The 18,931-nt window shown below is 25.8% G+C and overlaps 1 protein-coding gene across 3 annotated transcripts in view; it reads right to left on the reverse strand.

Moving 5' to 3' along the window:
- LOC135927670 (TOM1-like protein 2) overlaps positions 1-18,931 on the reverse strand; it is a 109,121-nt gene that overhangs the window by 61,359 nt on the left and 28,831 nt on the right. For all 3 annotated transcript variants that reach the window (XR_010572142.1, XM_065463812.1, XM_065463813.1), the window contains exons 6-7: positions 4,849-5,043; positions 4,607-4,685 (exon numbers count right to left, since the gene is read on the reverse strand). Coding sequence is in view for 2 of the 3 variants with exons in the window: in XM_065463812.1 (XP_065319884.1) it covers positions 4,607-4,685; positions 4,849-5,043 (274 nt within the window). In the remaining variant the exon portion in view is untranslated. The remainder of the gene's footprint in view (positions 1-4,606; positions 4,686-4,848; positions 5,044-18,931) is intronic.

The raw sequence follows: 18,931 nt of genomic DNA on the forward strand, positions 1-18,931 counted from the left end.
TCATAATTCCAAAAATAATGATGGAAATTTAAAATTTTTATCATTTTATGTTTATATAAATTAGTTTACACAAAATGAGTCAAAAAATAAAATATTTTTAAAATCCCAAAAATCTAAAAATTGACTAAACTGAGAATTGACATCATAACTCAAGAAATAATGACGGACATTTCAAATTTTTTTCATTCTATGATTATTAAAGATCTGCCAAAGTTAGGCAGGGCCCGTACCCGGCCCGGCCCAAATGGGCTTTGGGTGTGGCTCGGGCCTAATTCTATTTAAAATAATCGGATTCGGGCCTAATATTTTTAAAAAAAATTCGGGCCTGGAGGTCGGACCTTGGAAATTTTTTTAAATATATCTAAATTTATCTATTTTATATTGAATTTTTTATGTAAAATAAAAATATTTGAATTTATTTATTGAAACTAAACGACATATAACATGTCTTTTATTTTGAGTAATTATAAAAATTAAATTCTATATTTAAATAAATTCGGGCCTGGCCGGGCCGGCATTTTAAAAAAAATTTCGGGCCGTGCTTGAAAAATTAGGCCCGATGCAGATCACTAATTATTATATCAGTTTGTACCAAATAAATTAATCTATAGTAAAAAATTATGCTCCTATAATTCATATTATTTTTAATTAAAACCTAAATTTTTTATCTATTACGCCATCTAACGGATATATATTTATGATTTGTAAATTTTATTATGGTGTTATATTTTCTATGTAATATATCTGTTCTATAAATATTATAAATTTATGGAATACTCTTTCTTCCATATTCTAATTTATTTATTTAGATAAAATTAATTTTGAATAAATTTGATTCATATAATAAAAACATTTTATTTCTATTTTTAAAATAAAAATGATAGGCCATAAATAAAAATACATTCTACCTCACAATTTTCACTTTACCTCTCCCTTCTCAGTTTTGTTGCACCGATAATATTTACTTAATTAAGCATCATTCCTGTTAAGCTTACAATTTAAATCTTATTGCAAGTATTGACACTGAAAAGACATTCAACGATGTCCATTATATATCCATTTCAAAAATTACATTTTCTAAATGTAAGCTATTGTAGAATAAATATGGGCAATCTTCAAACTGTGCAGCCATTTTTAAGGAAAACGTGGGAAGATATTTGATTAAACCTGTTATAACAAGGTGGAACTCTTTTTATAACTCCGTAAAATTAATAGTCTTATTAAGGAGAATTAATTACCAAGGCTCTTTCAATTTTAGAGAGCGAAGCACATTTGGGATACTCCCACTATAACTATTATAATATTGAAGCTTAAAAAAATCGCTTTAAATAATTTCGTTTTGTTAGCCGCTTATTAATTCAATCCTGAAAGGCATAGATAAAAGATATACAGTTTAAATATTGCTTATAATTTATATTTTGATTATCTTATTTTCAATAGATTCAAGCACATTTATAAAGATTATCTGCAATAATTCACCCACTATTTAAATTGGATTGGCCCTGGATAAAATTAGAGGTCAACAAAGGAAGAATGCTAGAACTTATTTCCAGTATGAGAAAATATCTTGATAAAAAAATAACAGGCTTAATTCATTAGTCCAACACACATACGAGAATATTTTCTGATGAAGATAAAAAAAATTTGATGCGGAAATAAATGAAGATCCTTGTGGAGAAGATCTATTATTAAGCTTTTTTCAAAATAAAGATAATTCTTTAAAAATTTTTAATAAATTCCCCGAATTGAAATTTTTATTTATTAAATATAATAAAACTCTCCATTCTATGCGCCAATTGAACGTGTTTAGCACGGCAAAAGCTGTGTTGAGCACAGGCGCTTTTGTTTGTCTGATATAGATTTTAATAATCAATTGTTGATAAAAATAAATAAAAAATTGTTACTTAAAGATGTTATCTTATAATATATTATTTTTGTATAATTTTATTCATATTATAATTATATATGAAAATTTTTTATAAAAAGATCTTATCTTTATTATAGATTCTTTTTGTATAGTTTTATTTTATTATATATCGTCGAAAAAAATAAATATTTTTTTGTATACAATATTTAATTTTTTTAAGTAACGAGTAGCCCGTAACTTTTTAGCAGTTAATGCTATTTAAAGATTTTAGATTCTTATTAAATATACCAGAATTAATAAATGCGCCTGAAAGAGCATTTCACATCACCAAAATATATCAAATAAGCTTAGGTTAGGTAAATTGTGTTTTTTTAAAGGGCGACCAAATTATTTTTTGGCCTAGGGGTCAAAAGTCTTGGCACGGCGCTGCTCTTAAGGAAAACTAATTAATAAGATAACTAAGGTAGTTTCATTAGATAATATATATTAATTTATAATATAAATAAAATCATCAAATTAGAGTATTTCGGTATAAAAAATATATAATTTTAATTAAAATACATAAGATGATATTTATTAGTAGTCACTCATTAATGAAGTGTTGTGTAATTGAACAATTCAAAATATTAGCCCCTTAACACTACTAGAATAGGAGATATAGGGTCTTAAAGTTGCTCTGCTTGGTCATTTTTCAAATTGGGATAAATTTAATATTAGATGCTATATATATTTATTATGGCTCATTTTATAGCCCAAAGTAAACTATGCATGTATTTTGTATAAAATTGTATTTTTTAAATGTTATGTTGTATAAAATTTATTTTCCAAATTTCAGATATTTTGTAAAGAGTACCAAGAAGTATTCATATAAAAATTTTTAGAGTAGTAAAAAAAAGTTAAGTAAAAAATGCATAAAATTTTCGTTAGATGGTGTTAATAATTATAAACAACTTAATACTTAATTTTTGAAAATATAAGTCAATTTAACATTTTTTTATATTTCATAATATAATATTTATTAAATAAAATATCATTTTGGCACAAAAATAAAATTTTCGCTAGATAGCGCAAGTAATTTAAAGTAGCTAAAAACCTTATTTTTGTAAAATATGTCAGTAGATGTTTTTATTTATTCGATAATATTTATTAAATGAATTAATAGTAAAATTACTTTAGAAAGAACATCACAGATTGTTCCATCAACAAGATACCAAAATTATAATGAAATTATTGAAAAGGAATAATATATGGAAAAGAAATCTTTATTTAATCGAATTTTAATTTATTTTTAAAATTAAATTTTCCAAACAAATTCATAACTAATTTAATCGAGTCATTTTATTATTATGTAAAATTTTTTTTAATTCTAACTTTTCTTTTAATTAAAATTTTTAAAAAAACTAAACAATTTTTTTAAATGACAGAACTAATAAATTGGATTTAACAACTTATTCATTTAAAAAATTTAATTTAGATATCTTGTATTAATTTAATATTTAGTATAATTTATATTTTATTGAAAAAATTTTATTTTGTTAAATTATTAAATTTTTCCTATAATAACCTTCATATTATAAATAATTCATATTTTAAAGAAGAAATTATATTTTCTAACAATATTATCAGACTTAGTATTTTTGTTTTTCATAAATTTTGGAAAAATGAGGAGATATTTTTATTATATTATTTATAAAATTAATTTTAATTAGAGAATCATTATTAATTTTATGTTCGTTTTTTTCTCCAGTCTAAACCTATTAAGTAAATAATTAGTAGTAAAAAATTTAATAAGGTTTGGATGGCTGGGAAAAAATCTCATCATTCCTGTAATGCTGAAAAAATAAATATAGCAACGATTATATTAAATTTTATAAAGTAGTGTAAAAATTCGAAAAATGCCAGCTTTCAGCGTGCTACTTTAAATATAAAATCGGTAGCGCTCTACTCTTTTCCAAAGTAATGAAAGCGGTATCAGCTATTTTCAGAAGTAATGTTTATCAACCTCTTGTGCCCTGAGCCAAAAGTTTCGAAATATTTAATTTGAAACCTTTAAACCTCTTTTACTAGGGATCCGAATCATAACGAATATAGGTTCGTTACAGATTTAGGTTCAGACAAAAATACGGTTCAGGTTCGGTATAGGTTCGGTTTGAGCCATTAAAAAACAGTTAGGATTTTTTCACTTAGACCTAATTAGAATTATGTAAATTATAGCACATCTTTTAAAATTTTGTCCCTAATTCCCAAAAAGATAATATCGAGCCTTATAAAATATTTTCATTATTTCTGTCAAATCATATTTTATAAGGAAATATCTGAAAAACTTACTGGTACTATCAATCATAATCGATTATTTATATACTATAAAAGAGTTAGGTATCAAATTCGAACCGGTTCACATATATCTTTTTTAGAGTTTCGGTACTGGTTGGGGAGACAAAATTTTTAACGCTTCAGTTTCGGTTAAGGTTATATAAATAATACCGGTTAAGAAGTTTGGTTGGATCCCTGCTTTTTACCCTGTGCACAAACTTAATAAAGTTATATATAAAAAAATTACAATGAAATTTGAAAGCTTTTATAAAACTGTATTTCAAATTATTTTTTGACTTTTAATATTTTTACAAAACAAAGTCTGTTTTTGCATGCCCTATCTATTTAGAGAAATAATGTGCACCCCGTCAATTTTAAGAATATAGAACTAGGTGTAATGTATAAATTATCAATGTGTGAACTTACTGAGAATACTTTCGTTTGCAACTTTGTTGAGCAGTTCAATTATCCTACCTTGCATATCCTTGCATATCGAATATAATTTCTATACATTTATCCAGCCGTTTAAAAAATATAAAAAATATATATCAATTCCATCATTCATAAATTCATTTTTTCTATCATTCACCATTTAAATTTTTTTACATCTTGCTTTATTTATTCCTTTCTTTAATTTAAAATAATACTGTTTATGAGAAGGTATAAACTTTGACCAAATCTACATCTTCTTCGTGACAAATAGAGCCATTTACATTCGAAGTTAGTTTGTCATTTAAAATATCTCCCAGGACTTGGATGTTAGTTTTTACGATTTCCAACTCACTTTGCAATTTAGAAGAGTTTTTGTCCCCAAGTATGTGACCGGCCAATTGATTTGCCCCAAGTGGAACGATTTGATTCGACTGTATTAATCATAAGTATCATAAAATATTATGTGAAGAAATTTTTTTTCTTTCGTTAAAGGCTTCATCTTTTTATCTTAGCAATAGGTCTAATTTTTTAATATGATTTGATCCGTGTTTATAAAAAAGTTCTCGTGTGCTGTTTGAAGTTTTATAAAATCTTGTTAAGTAAAATATTTTAGATACGTTTTTCCATTTTAAAAAATATATTTTGTTATAATTTTAAATAATAATATTTTTATTTTGTTTTAAATTCCTTTATATTTATTAAATATTATTATAAATATATCATTAAATATTTTAGTTTCGAAATTTTTTTGTTTTAGAAATTCAATTTTTCAAGTGCGTAGCCAAAAAGGGGGGGGGGAGGTAGGAAAATAAATTCCCACGACTCAAACCATAACAAAATTTGAAAATATAATAAAAGTTTTTGTGAATTGCAAAGTATTCTATTTCAAATAGTTTATTTGAGGGCTAATTAATTTTAAAAAACTAAACTGTTGTAAGTAGAAACTCTCACCTAGTGTCAGTACTCTGTTAAAGAATGAAAAAAAAATTAAAAGACTTTGTTTAAAAGGGTATTCATATAATGATGTCTGAAGAAGATTTGATCAATGCTTTGGATGAATTGGTTATATGGAAGATTACTATTGTTATAATTGGGGTTGTTTTTCTTTATTTTGTTGTATATATTTTTTATCTTTATTATAGTTTTTTTACGCGTAATAGTTTGGGTGCAACAACGGCGCAAGCATTTGACTCTGAATTGTATAATTTGTAAGACTCAGGATGAGTCCTATTATTTAATTTTAGAGAATTATATTTTATGTAGAATATAAAATGCCTTTGAGGCAATATATCAATATTTTTATTTTATTTTTATAAAAAATTATTCGTTGTCTTATCTTACAAATTATTCGATTTGGGGAAATGATCTTTCTAACAGCGGACAACCAATAGTTTTGCCGTGACCGAAAAAGGTAAAACTTTATTCTTATATTTGTATTTATTTAGGTTAAAAAAACTTAACGTTTGCTAAGTACAGTGTGTTAGCTGTAATATTGAAGGTTCTGTGGAGTAATTTTGGTGGAGTACCGTTGTTATTGAAAGTGACAGAAAATCGTGAAGGGAGTTACAGTGGTTATTAAAAGTTGGTTAAAATGTGCTATGTACTGTTGTGTTGTTTCAGTGTTGATTTTATTAATAAAATCATATTGATTAATTTTGCAAATAGTTAAATTATTTTTAGTTAAGTTAATTATTAATTTTTTATAAATATATTTTAAGTAAGATTGTAAGATATTTATATAGATTTAATTCATTTAAAGCAAATTTTTTCAAATATTTTATTTAATTATTTTTGTTAGTTAAATTTATTTTTTTTTCTCTTTAGCTTTCACCTTTTCTGGTGGTAAGCTCCTTCAACATCTCTCTCCACTTTATGTTATTAATACAATCTCTTTTATCTAATTTATACTTCATTATATTGGCTCTAACTTTATGGCCCCATTGAAGTTTTGGCCTTCCTCTTTTATGTTTGCCCATCACTTCCAAACTCTTAACTTTATTTCCTATGTAGTTCATAGGCCTTCTCATTGTGTGCCCATACCACCTAAGTCTGTTTACCATTAACTTAGTCTTGATGGGCACTACCTTTAAACTACTTAGTATTCTTGTACTGCGCACTTTATCCTTTCTTGTTACCCCAGCAATCATCCTCAGCATTCTCATCTCCATGGTTTGTAGACTTCTCTCGTCTGATTCTTTGGTTGGACATGTTTCCGAACTATATAGAATAGTTGGTTGTATAATGGAACTGTAAATTTTTTTTTATATTGCGGCGGGGCAGACGTTGTTGATAGAAGGACACAGAGAGGAAGATAGGTTTGGAAGAGTAACCTGGTTACCAGTGCAGGAGTTAATGCAGGGGTGAGCAAGTAATGAAGACTGGCGAATCGTGAGGATAGGAAGGAAAGTGAGGAGGGAAGAACTAGACATTAAATTTTTAGTTGGCTGTAATTTATTGATAATATTAAGGAATGCAGTGATTTCTACTAGTGTTGCTAAACGGATCGTTTTGAGTCGTATAAACGGCTAACTCAATATTTCATCCAGAAAAATATCACGCAAGCTTGAAGATTTTGCTCATAGAAGGAACAAAGCTCTAGACATATATTAACGAAATCTCGAGGCTTTGGCAATATTTTTCTGGCTAAAGTATTGAGTTTGCCGTTTTAAAAATTGGCTCAAAACGAGCCGTTTAACATCACTACTTTCTACAATCGATGTAATTCTTCAATTACAAAATTAAAAACTAATTCATTAACAGCTGATTGCGCTATTTTTATCTTTGATGTATATGGATTCTGCTGTCAATGAGTGTGAGTTGATTGGCTTCAATTTTTTTTTATTACTATTCAAATGTTCAATAATCTTTTTCATTTTTGAGGAATGTGATATAATTTTTTAATTAAAATATTATTCCTGAATTTTTTATTAAAAATATTTAGCTTTTTCAATAATTGAAGATAAATTTTTTAAAAATTTAATTGCATTTTTTGATCCCTTTGTCAAGAAAAAAATTAAAAATTGAAATTATGAATGCCAAAGATAATTTTTCAATTTCTTATCTTTTTCAGAATTCAGAATTATTATTTAAAAAGGAATCAGGAAAAATATATAAGTTCAGCTCTCTAAAATAATATTGCTTCATAGTTTTATTCCATATATATATTTATTTTAACAAAGTTTTTTAAAATAACTATAATATTCTTTAAATTTATAAACATTTTGAAGTTAAACCAATAGCAATACTAAAACAAGAAATAGAAGGTATTGTTTAAACCCAATATGATTTTTTGAACCAATACCAATATTTTGCTGGCCTTTTAATGTTGGTTCCCAGCCAATTTAATTGCTTATATTATAATTTCATGATTAAGCTTTTCAAAATATTATAAAAGAATACTATTTTTATGGTTATTTTATAATACCCATGATTTAATATTCTATTATATAAATATGTTTAAAATAATAATATATAAATTCATTTTTTTACCTTCATATGCTTTTTTAAACTGATGGACATGAGGTTCAAATATTTGCATTGGGGCATAATTTACATTTACAAAGTGTAGATTTTGTACCCTAAATTTTCTTTAGGGTTAATGTTTCAAATTGGGGCCAGGGAAGGGTTAACACATCTTCATCTGATAAAGTAAGTACTATGGACATAATATTCTTTAAGTAAATTATAAAATAAAATAATATTATTATTATTAACATTTACTTTGAATTTTGATTGAATATTAATTAGATTAACATTCGACTGAAAATTTAACGAGAATTTAAAATAAAAATGAAGGAATGGTGGTTGATATGAATTAAAAACTCGTAAATCATTTATATTAAAAAATAATAAAAAGTAATTTTATATTATAAAAAAATATGATTATCTTTTTATTATATTCTTTAAGAAAAAATTTAAAGTAACGCTAATGAGTAACGTTTTGCGCTCCGTTACTCAAAAAAAACGCGTTACCGTTACTTCTATAAGAACGTAAAGAATGGCGTTCCTTTTCTTCAAAAAGGTAACAAAGTTAGTTACGACCGTTACTTTACAGCGCTAGTATTTACTCCTATTCAAGAAGCTAAATTAACAGAATAGTTAATTAAATGATCAAGAGTATTCTTAGGATTATGATCTAAACAAGTATTTTAATTCTTTATTATATCATATAAATTCTTTGTAAAATGAATGTTATCTTTAAAATTGTGCCATGGTATTTCTTTAGTTAAATAATAATAAATTTGAGAACAAATTAATATAAATTTTTTTTAATTATTAAATACATTATATGTTAATGATCTTGATTTTAATATTTAAATATTTAAAGTAAAACTTATGCATTAGAATCATATGTAATTAATTATATGTGTTTGATATATATTTAAATAAAATGATGCTGCTATGTATGTATAGTAATGATAACGCCATGTAATATTAATTTTAAAATAAATTATACATTGATTTAGCATTATATATTATATCATGCAATTAAATCATATTTAGGTTCTTACCTATACATTAAAGATTTAGTTATATGCATATGATATATATTTAAAATAAACTGATGCAGCCATATATATATATAGTGATGAAGTACCAAAATCTTGGGATTTAACTCAATCAGCTGGTGAAGATTTGGTTTGGAGCATTTATTAAAAGAAATCCAACTATATATTTGAAAACACCAGAGGCAACAAGTCAATTTCAATATGAAAATGGGTGAGTTATTTTTTAATAATTATTTGACTGTTTTAAGGTAAAATAACTTTCTACCAGGTCATATATAATATGGACGAAACTGGTAAATTAAAAATATATTCGATAGCAAATCTTTGATATTTTCATAGGATTAACAACAGTTCAATAGCCTAATAAAGTTATAGCAATGAAAGGGGAGAAACAGGTTGGGGAAATTACTACATCAGATCGGAACATGACCTTGGCAATTCCTGTTAATGCCTTAGGAAATTCTATTACACCTATGTTTATATATCAAAAAAAAATTCTATGATCATTATTTAAGAGATGGCCCTGTGGAATGCATTGGCGTGTCCAATGGTTCTGGATGGATGCTGGTTAAAGATTTTATACATTTTTTAAAACATTTTATAGAATATGCTGAGCTCAGTTCTGATAAAAAATGTTTTACTTATTCTAGATAATCATACATCTCATCATATTGAAGTCATTGAGCTGCCTGAGAGTGGCATTGTTTTAGTGACTCTCCCTCCCATTGCATCCATAAACTCCAACCATTGGATAGAACCTTTTATGGAACTCTTAAAAAATATTGCAATAGTGCCTTGGGTGCATGGATGAAGATGCACCTCAGGTAAAAGTTTTACTAATTATGATATCCCTGGAGTGATAAAGGAGATTCTTCCAAAAGCCACCTCGGCTTCAAATATTCAGAAGGGTTTTTAATCGTTAAATAATTTGAATTTATTTATACCTTGCAGCGAGATTATTTTTAGTTTGTATTAACGTTTTATTTTATCGGTACAATTTATGTTTGTTTCTTAACTTTAAAATCAATTTAGTTGATCGTTTGATATAGATATAAAAAGAACATTTTTCTTTTGTTAAAAGGAGATTAATAAATTTTTGAATTATAATAAAAATGTAATTCGTTTATTCTATGTTATTCAACAATAATGAATTTCTGATTTATAACAAAAACTTATTACCCTAAATCCCTCACGTTTCTTCACTCGGGTATTTTGTCTTAGATCCTTTGATCTTTAATGACAAAAATTTGAATCCATTATATTTTAATAATAATAAGCCTAATGAGATACAACTAAATTTATCTGAAATTACTTCGTAACCATCTTTCAATAATAGTCCAGCTCCAAGTTCATCTTCTCAGATGGAAATCGATTTTACTCCAGAGAATATTATTCCCCATCCCATAATATTTTTTAAAAAAACCCTAGTAATCAAATAACATCATCTATTTTAAGGTCATTTCCATATAAAAAATGGCCAGAGCTAAGGCCACTAATCGGGAAAACACCATACAAGCCAAAAATAGAAAAGCAAAAAAAAGCTTAAATATGAATATCGCTAGAAAAAAAAATGTGGCTTAGTATGCGGCAAAAATTATCAAGTTCACCATAAAAATGAAGATTTGTTCCATAACCGAGAATGTCATTTATGGGCACATGGATTTTGCTGCGATTTTAATCCGTTTTTTATTTTTAATAACTGTGATTAAATATGTAATGAATCATAATTGTATATTTATCATATTTGTTGTTTTTTTGTATGAAAAAAAAAGAATAAAATGCATAGAAAATGATAGGCTAAAACATGACCCACAAAAGGATAATACGTCCACGTCCACAGTGTCTTTTTTCATAACTCAAAAATTTCCATTTTTTTTAAATTTAGATTTTAAAAATTTTTAAATTTAGATTTTAAAAAATATATCATATTTTTTTCTTAGAAATTAATTTCTACCATAGATAAATATATAAAGAATAAAAAAAAGTTATAAGATCATATAATTCTAGTGATGTTAAAAGTTACTTTTGAAACATAACTAGTTACAGTTACTAGTTACATTGGCAAAAACATAACTAGTTATTAGTTACAATTATTTTCAAAAGTAAGTAGTTACTTACTTTTTATACATCCTTCATATGCGCATTATTTATTTATTGAATGCATTTATTTAATATAAAAAAAATAGGATAAACAAAGTATAATCAGTTATTTAAAATAGTATACAATTTATTTATATAAAAAAATATCGCAAAATTGAATATTTACATAAAAATATATATTTGCATTGAAAAAAAAACATTTATTTTTCATAAAAATTAGAATCTAATAAATGTTTATTTGCTTTTAACAACAAATTAATTTCAAGGTTATTATCTAGGAGACGTGCTCGTTTATCTCCAAAAATGAGCTTACCTAGACTGAATAAGCGCTCTACGGGAGCACTTGATGTTAGAACAACATTATATTTAATAAAGAGTAATTTTAACTTTGGAAAATCGCTATATAAAGAAAAAGTGTTGTTATTAGATTTGATAAAGTTTTCTATAAGTTCATTATCCAGAATATTTTGGCGCTTTAGGTCAAAAAATCCAACTACATCAAGTGATGTTGGTTTTGAGCATGATTCATTCGTCTGGGATTCACTTTGAGGTATTAAGATATTTATTAAATTTAAAATTTCCTCCTTTTTTGCTTTATTCCTTTCTTGCCTAATCCAAGGCCAGTCAGTTTTAAATAAAGGGTGAAGAAATGCAGCAATGATGTTGTCATTATCATAAAGATTATTAAACCTATAACATGATATTATTAATTTATGAATAATTATTTGATTTTAGTTACCTTTTTTCAATACTAGCTAATATAGTATCCTTTAGAGGTTGACAATATTTTAATCCCTGCACATCTGCCATACATATAAGTATTTGTGTTATTGTTGGGAACAATCAGACATTTTCACAAAATTTTAAATTAATAAATTTAAAAAAATAAATTTAATTTAAAATTAATTTATCACAACATATTAAAAATAAAATTAATTATTTGGATATATCTTTAAAAGTAACTAGTTACTTTTGGTTGTTACATTTCAAAAATTTTAACTAGTTACAGTTACTAGTTACAATTTTAAAAATATAACTAGTTACAGTTATTTTTTAGCCAAAATGTAAGAACAATCAGACATTTTTACAAAATTTTAAATTAATAAATTTAATTTAAAATTAATTTATCACAACATATTAAAAATAAAATTAATTATTTGAATATATCTTTAAAAGTAACTAGTTACTTTTGGTAGTTACATTTCAAAAATTTTAACTAGTTACAGTTACTAGTTACAATTTTAAAAATATAACTAGTTACAGTTATTTTTTAGCCAAAATGTAACTAGTTACAGGCAACTAGTTACAAGTAACTAATTACCTTAACATCACTATATAATTCCAATATAGGTGGCGTTGATTTAGATAACCCAGTGTTAACATTTAGAATAAATATATGAGGTAAAAAAATGGTATGGCCTATTTTTAGCAATTTTATTGACATAGCATTAGTATATTCATGAAAGTTATGGAATCGAGTGAATTCTTATGATAAAAAATCATTACTAACATTTCGGAGGAAATAACTACGACACCTTTGAAATCTCCCCTGGTAAATAAAAATCAGAGTACAACTTATTAAATGAAAAACCTGAAAATTCTTATGGTCATTATGTTACAACTATTATCGATAACAAAAGGCGATGCTGTAAACTTTGTCATAGTCAGACAAGATATATATGTAACATGTTTCAGATACCAATACATATTGATTGTTTTAAAAAATTCTATAAAATATATAAAAAAATTTAATAAATTAATAAATATTAAAAAATATATATATAAATAAAACCATCTTTAAAAATAACACATAAAATATTATCATTTAAAAAATAAAAATAAATGAATATTAGTGTTGTTAAGTAACTAGTTACATTTTTGGGAAAAAGGAGCTATAACTAGTTGCTACCAAAAGTAGATAGTTACTTTTTAAATATATATATATCAGAGACTTGCAAAGGTACCATTTGCATGACCCGGATTTTTTTCTAAAAATATTTCGACCCGGCCAGGGTTTCATATTTTCAAGCCAAGCCCAGGATTTTATTTTTAGGCCTGGCTCGGATTTTTTAAAAAAAATTATTTAGGCCCGGCACAGATTTTTTTAAGAAATATTTTTCAGCCTGGCTTGGATTTATTTAAAATATATTAAATTTATTTTTAATTTTTATAGCTAAATGGCGATTTTAAATATTTGGTTTAAAAATATAGGGCCAGGGTATTATTTTTAAAAAAACTTAGGCCAGGCCCGGGTATTTTAAAAAAGAATTTTAGGCCCGGCTTTCACAAAGAGAAGGCTAGTACAGGCAATATTAGTGTTATATGTTTCCTATACCTCCCCCCATAAAACAATAAATTTCAGCGTCTGTCATACACAGCTATGGAGACACAACTTTTTGAATTAATCTCCCTTTTTCGTAATAAATCTTCATAACTCCCATAAAAAAGTGTGAAGGAAAGAGCTATTTATAAAAAAGGCTTAATGTTTTTTTTACATTTTTTAACGATAGAAGTAAAATATATTAATAATAGCTGATAACCAGTCAAGAATGATGGGGAATCAGAATTTTCTCCTTATGGATAAATAATAAATTTTACTTTTATTTGACGGATGAATCAGAATAATCAAATGAAAGGAATAGATTATCCGTATTTATTCTTCCAAGGAAAAGGCCAAATATATTATGGAAAATATGTAATAAAAAAAATATGATTTGTGATTTATGATATTTATCATTTCTTTTAATTTTCCACATTCAGACCCAATGGTTTTTGCCCTCTCACTTTGTATAAAATCTACATTCATTTCAAAAAATCATTTAAATGCTTTTAAAACTTTCCTAAATACTCTTTTAAAAAAAGACCTGCCATCATTAATTCGAATCAATTATGGGGGCAAACCTGATTATCTCACAAACACTGTATGGTATCCACCCTATTGAAATGGGCTATTTAGAAGATTATTAACAAAAATAATTTCCGCGGGTCAAAACCCTGGGTCTTAACTTATTAAGTCTACTTATAATGTTGCTAAACGGCTGAGCTAAGCCGGCTTAGGCGAAAACTTAGCAAGTTTTTGAGCCAATTCGGCTCAGGCTCAAGCCGATTATTGATATTTGAGATTAGTGTTAGTGTTGCTAAACGGCTGAGTCAAGCCGGCTTAGTCCTAAACTCAGCCATTTTTTGAGTCGAAAATTGGCTAAGGTTCAAGCCTCCTCATAGAGCCATTTTAGCTGGCTGGTTCGAGTCGACTCAAGCTAGCTAAGGAGTTGCCTCAAGCCGTCTTTTAAGCCTAAATTTATTTATTTGAGATTAGTGTTGTTAAGCGGCTGAGCCAAGCCGACTTAGCCCTAAACTCATCTAGTTTTTGAGTCGAAAATTGACTCAAGTTAGCTCTTTGAGCCAAATTAGTCGGCTGGCTCGAGTCGGCTCATGACTTGGCTCAAGCCGACTTTTGAGCCGAAATTTATTTTTAAACGTCTGACCCATGCCGGCTTAGCCCCAAATTCAGCTTGTTTTTGAGTCAAAAATTGACTGAGGCTCAAGCCAAAAGGAATATCTCATAATTATAAAATATCTACGACACATATCGCATCGGTATGGCAGACTTTTGTTTTTTTTCTACCCGCATTATGAAATTGCAAAAAGTATATTGTATTCTTGACGATAATAATTGTTATTTAGGCAAAACTCATTCACAAGTTTCTTAATCATTTTGAGTATAACACCTTCTTTTAAAATATTCATTTTTAAAAAAAAGGCTATGGATATTAAATAATCAGAATCAGCTATAAAAAAATAACATAAAAAAAGGATTGATTCATTTTTCATATTTTTTATTTATTATTATATTGAATTTGTTTAATGTAATTTTATAAATTATTATTTAATATTATTTATTCTTATATACCCATGCTATAAATGGAAAAAAATCACAAATTTAGAATTTATAAATAAATTATTATTTATACCCCTCATATATATTTTTTAATAATATTTTATTTTTTTGTTTTTAAATTTTATTTGTATATGTTATTTTATTTTATATATTTATGAATTATTAAATATGGTTTTTTTAAATATTAATATCAGAAAGCTGCATAGGTAATTTGCATAGCCCGAATTTTTAAAATAGAAAAATTTTGTCCAGGATTTTATTTTCAAAAAAAAAAGCTGGCAAGGATTTTTTTAAAAATATTTAGACATAGTCCGTGATTTATATACTTAGGGCCGGCCCGTCCCGATTAATGTTATTTTTGTTATAACTACCATCTTTCAATCGCTTAAGTTGTTATTTATATTTCTATCTTCAATATCAACAAAGATTTTACCTTATAATATATATATATGTCGTATTGGGATTCGAAATCCGTGGGGATACGGAATCTCTTGATTTTAAATCCTTTACCGAGAGCGATTTAAAAAATTTTAAAGTTCGATTTAACCGGAACTGTATTCTAGCATGGGTAGAGTACCCAAACTGTATATTTTAAACAATTTTGCTATGAACTTTAGAACTACTTCTAATTTATATAATTTTTATATGGATTTTTCATATAAATTAAAAAATACTAAAATGTCTATCGCTGAAATTCGCTGAAATTTATAGGGTAAATAATCTATATATGCTGGAATACAATTCCTGTAAAATCAGATTTTTAAAATCCAAAAATCGCCCTTAGTAAATGATTTAAAATTGATAGATTCCAAATCCCCACGGATTTCGAAACCCCATACGACATATACATTTTGTTGAACATATTTTGATTTAATAAGAATTTTAAATCTTCTTTGTAAATTTATCATTTTTGAGGAATTCTTTTGAGAATTTTATTATAAATAAACAATCTTTTAGCTAAATCTCTTATAGTTTTTTTTAATCATCTTTTTAAAATTATCTATTTTTTTAGTATATTAAAAGATGTAGTTTTTTCTAAATAATTTTTTTAAAAATATTTATATCTTTTTTATGTTATTCTTTTTAACGGAAATATTTTAATGTGACAATTGTCATATTCGTTATTTTTAAGCATTTTTGAAACTTTTTGACATAAAGGGTAAAATAATATTTATATTGTAAAGATGTTAAATTATAAATTCAATGAAGATGTTCCTTGGAAAATTGGCAATTATGATAATCAATATTTTTAAACATATTAGTTTTTTTTAACGCTAATGGACAAAAATATGCATTTTTAACATGATAAATTTCAATTTCAATTAAGATGTAACAAATAAAAGTGACAATTGTCATAATCATTGTTTTTAAAGTTTTTAAAATTTTTTTGATGTAAATGCGCTAAAATAAGTATTGCTAGAATGTTTAAATAAAACTTCGGTGAAGATGCACACTAAATAAATGACAATTGTCATAATCGTTATTTTTAAAGTTTATAGAATTTTTTTGACGCAAATGGGTATAAATATAGGTTGTAACATGTTAAATTAAAATTTCAGTGAAGATGTACTATAGATAAGTGACGTGACAATTGTCATCATTGTTATTTTTAAAGTTTTTGTTAATTTTTTTGACGAATAGTTAAAATATAGATTGTAAACATATTGAATTAAAATTTCATGAAGATGTACCATCGAAAAGTAACAATTGTCATAATCGTTATTTTTAAAGTTTTTTGAATTTTTTTGACCCTATTGTGTTAAAATATATTGTAAGAATGTCAAATTTAAATTTCATGAAGATGTAGGAAAGTGACATTTGTCATAATCGTTATTTTTTAACATTTTTGAAATTTTCTGACACAAAAGGGTAAAAATAATATTTATATTGTAAAGATGTCAAATCATAATTTCAATGAAGATGTTCATTGGAAAATTGGCAATTATCATAATCAATATTTTTAAACATATTATATTTTTTTTTACCTAATGGACAAAAAATATGTATTTTGTTAAATTAAATTTCAATTAAGATGTAACATATAAAAGTGACAATTGTCATAATCGTTATTTTTAAAGTTTTTAAAATTTTTTGATGTAAAAGGGCTAAAATAAATATTCCTAACATGTTTAAATAAAATATTAGTGAAGATGTACCCTAGATTAGTGATTGTCATAATCGTTATTTTTGAAGTTATTAATTTTTTTTGACGCAAATAGGTATAAATATAGGTTGTAAATTGTCTTCCTATATCTTCATGAAATTTAAATTTGACATTTTAACAATATATTTTAACCCATTTGGGTCAAAAAAATTCAAAAAACCTTTAAAATAACGATTTTGTTTCTTATCTATACATCTTCATTGAAGTTTTATTTTAACATGCACGCAATCTATATTTTTGCCCATTTGCGTCAAAAAAATTTAAAAAACTTAAAATAACGATTATGACAATTGTTATTTTTCCATGGTACATCTTCATGAAATTTTAATTTAATTTACAATCTATATTTTAACTTATTCGTCAAAAAAAATCACAATAACATTAAAAATGACAATTATGACAATTGTCACTTTTATAAGGTCCGTGAAGTTGGCCCCACACTTTTTGATTTTCAATGGTTTATCAGTTGGACTGATTTGTACCCGATTTGTACCGTTTTCAGTTCAATTTGTACCATCACCGTTTTTGAGATATTCAAAGAACAAAATGGGGGCCAACTTCACGACAGCCCCCCAACTTTTGAACTTAAAAATAAAAAGTGCATATGTCGATAGAGAATGATTTGTACCGTTTTCAGTTTGATTTGTACAATCACCGTTTTCCAGCTATTGACCGTTAAAAATATTGCGCCAAAAATAAAAAACACTCAAAAAATTTTTTTTTAATTTTTTAACGTACACCGATAGAAAATATTTTTTTCTTCCTAATGATGCCTCAAATTAAGCTTTATCTTCATTATTTATTTCGGAAATCAAATTTTAAACTTTATATTTTAGCGTGAAGTTAGCCCCACCGATATTCAAAATTTGAGATTTTTCAAATTTTTAAAACGGAATTGATTTGTACCAATTTGTAACGTTTCAAACTCGATTTGTACTATTACAGTTTACAGCTATTGACCGTTAAAAATATGGCGCCAAAAATAAAAAACACTCAAAATTTATTATTTTAAAAATAAATTTTTTAACGTACAACGATAGAGAATTTTTTTCTCTTCTTATTGATGCCTCAAATTATGCTTTATCTTTATTATTTATTTCGGAAATCAAATTTTAAACCTTATATTATAGCGTAAAGTTAGCCCCCCCCCCTCCCCCGATATTCTAAATAGTTTGTTTATTTATAAATATCTTTCAAAAATGGACACATAATATAGAATATTACTTTATTTTATAATAATAATAAGAATATGAAATTTATATTAAAAATATATTAAATTTTATAATTCAGGGAATAAAACATTAAAAAGATTATACATCTAGTAGTATAATAATAAAAAAAAGGAAATATATAATAAAATATTGGAGAATATGTTTGTGACGGTGTTATAAAAAATATTGAGGTTAGGAAGGATCATCTTGTGGGATGAGACTGCCTATGAAGCTAATATAATTAGCCTTGTGTATTGCGATGGCGAGCCTTTGCCTTAAGAAGAAGCCCTTGCGGGGTTCACCGGTTAGTCGACGGATGTGGGAGCCGAGTTCCTTGAAAAAGAATAAGGCATATTTCCCAAAAGTAGTAAGGGTAGTGGAAATAATGGGGATGAAAATATATTCTTGAGAGATTTCAGAATATTTCGCTATTTTGAA

Source organism: Gordionus sp. m RMFG-2023, chromosome 3 (assembly GCF_954871325.1).
Source record: "Gordionus sp. m RMFG-2023 chromosome 3, tfGorSpeb1-WG-v2, whole genome shotgun sequence".
NCBI lineage: Eukaryota > Metazoa > Nematomorpha > Gordioida > Chordodea > Parachordodidae > Gordionus > Gordionus sp. m RMFG-2023.